The 782-nt window shown below is 40.4% G+C and overlaps 1 protein-coding gene across 1 annotated transcript; it reads right to left on the reverse strand.

The window, feature by feature from the left end:
* Positions 1–231: 231 nt before the first annotated feature.
* Positions 232–777, reverse strand: LOC118732680 (alkaline phosphatase-like; the record flags this gene model as incomplete). The annotated part of the gene is made up of 2 exons (XM_036461808.1): positions 232–441; positions 507–777. Coding segments are annotated over 2 exons (450 nt in total), but the record flags the coding sequence as incomplete, so codon positions are not given.
* Positions 778–782: the final 5 nt, after the last annotated feature.

The following is a 782-nucleotide window of genomic DNA, read 5'->3' on the forward strand; positions in this document are numbered from 1 at the left end:
AGTTCCATTTAGGAATAAGAATTTCTTAAAGATTGGGAAAACATTGGAAAAGTTTGCTTTGTGCATATTAACTGTCCAAAGTTATGCCGTGATATACATACATAAAAAAATAAAAAAAATAATATTCCGTCGAATTGGTAACCTGCTCCTTTTTTTGAAGTCGCTTACTAAAGGTAAAAATTATAATGAAATTCTTTTGATTTCATTTACGCAAGGAAATATATTGACGTTTTATTATTATTATATTCAGCTTTGGGCCCCTTTAATCGCAAGACTTTGCGCCATTACCAATGCAAGCAGCGTAAGCCATTAGGTGAGGCAGCGTATTCTGCTGCAAGACGCCAGTGAAGAGATGGGCATGTGGCCCCGATGCGTATACGCCCACATCGTCACCAGCATGTACGCCTCTCGAGCCTTTAATATAACTTGGAAAAGTAAAATCTGCAGAAAATAAAGCAAAACCAAAATTTACATTTCAGGACAACCAACCGAAATAAGACATCTACCTGGAGTGTCAGCAAATTTTCCTTCCAATTCAATGCGATTGCCATTCTCATCCAAGTACTGCTCAGTGCCAACAGCGTAATTTAATGTGGCATAATGTACGCCATTCACATCGTAACCAATCTCATTTAAGCCTAAAATATCATTTCCACGCTCAGGATAGCCGGAGATGCTGAGCGGATGTGCATGGTCGGCCGTCACTACGATGAGTGTGTCCTCGGTGCTGGTTACGTTGCGCGCCAACTCCACAGCCTTCTCGAATTCTATTGTCTCATCCA

The sequence above is a fragment of the Rhagoletis pomonella genome, unplaced genomic scaffold (genome assembly GCF_013731165.1).
Source record: "Rhagoletis pomonella isolate Grant_MI unplaced genomic scaffold, Rhpom_1.0 Rhpom_scaffold_24946, whole genome shotgun sequence".
Classification (NCBI taxonomy): domain Eukaryota; kingdom Metazoa; phylum Arthropoda; class Insecta; order Diptera; family Tephritidae; genus Rhagoletis; species Rhagoletis pomonella.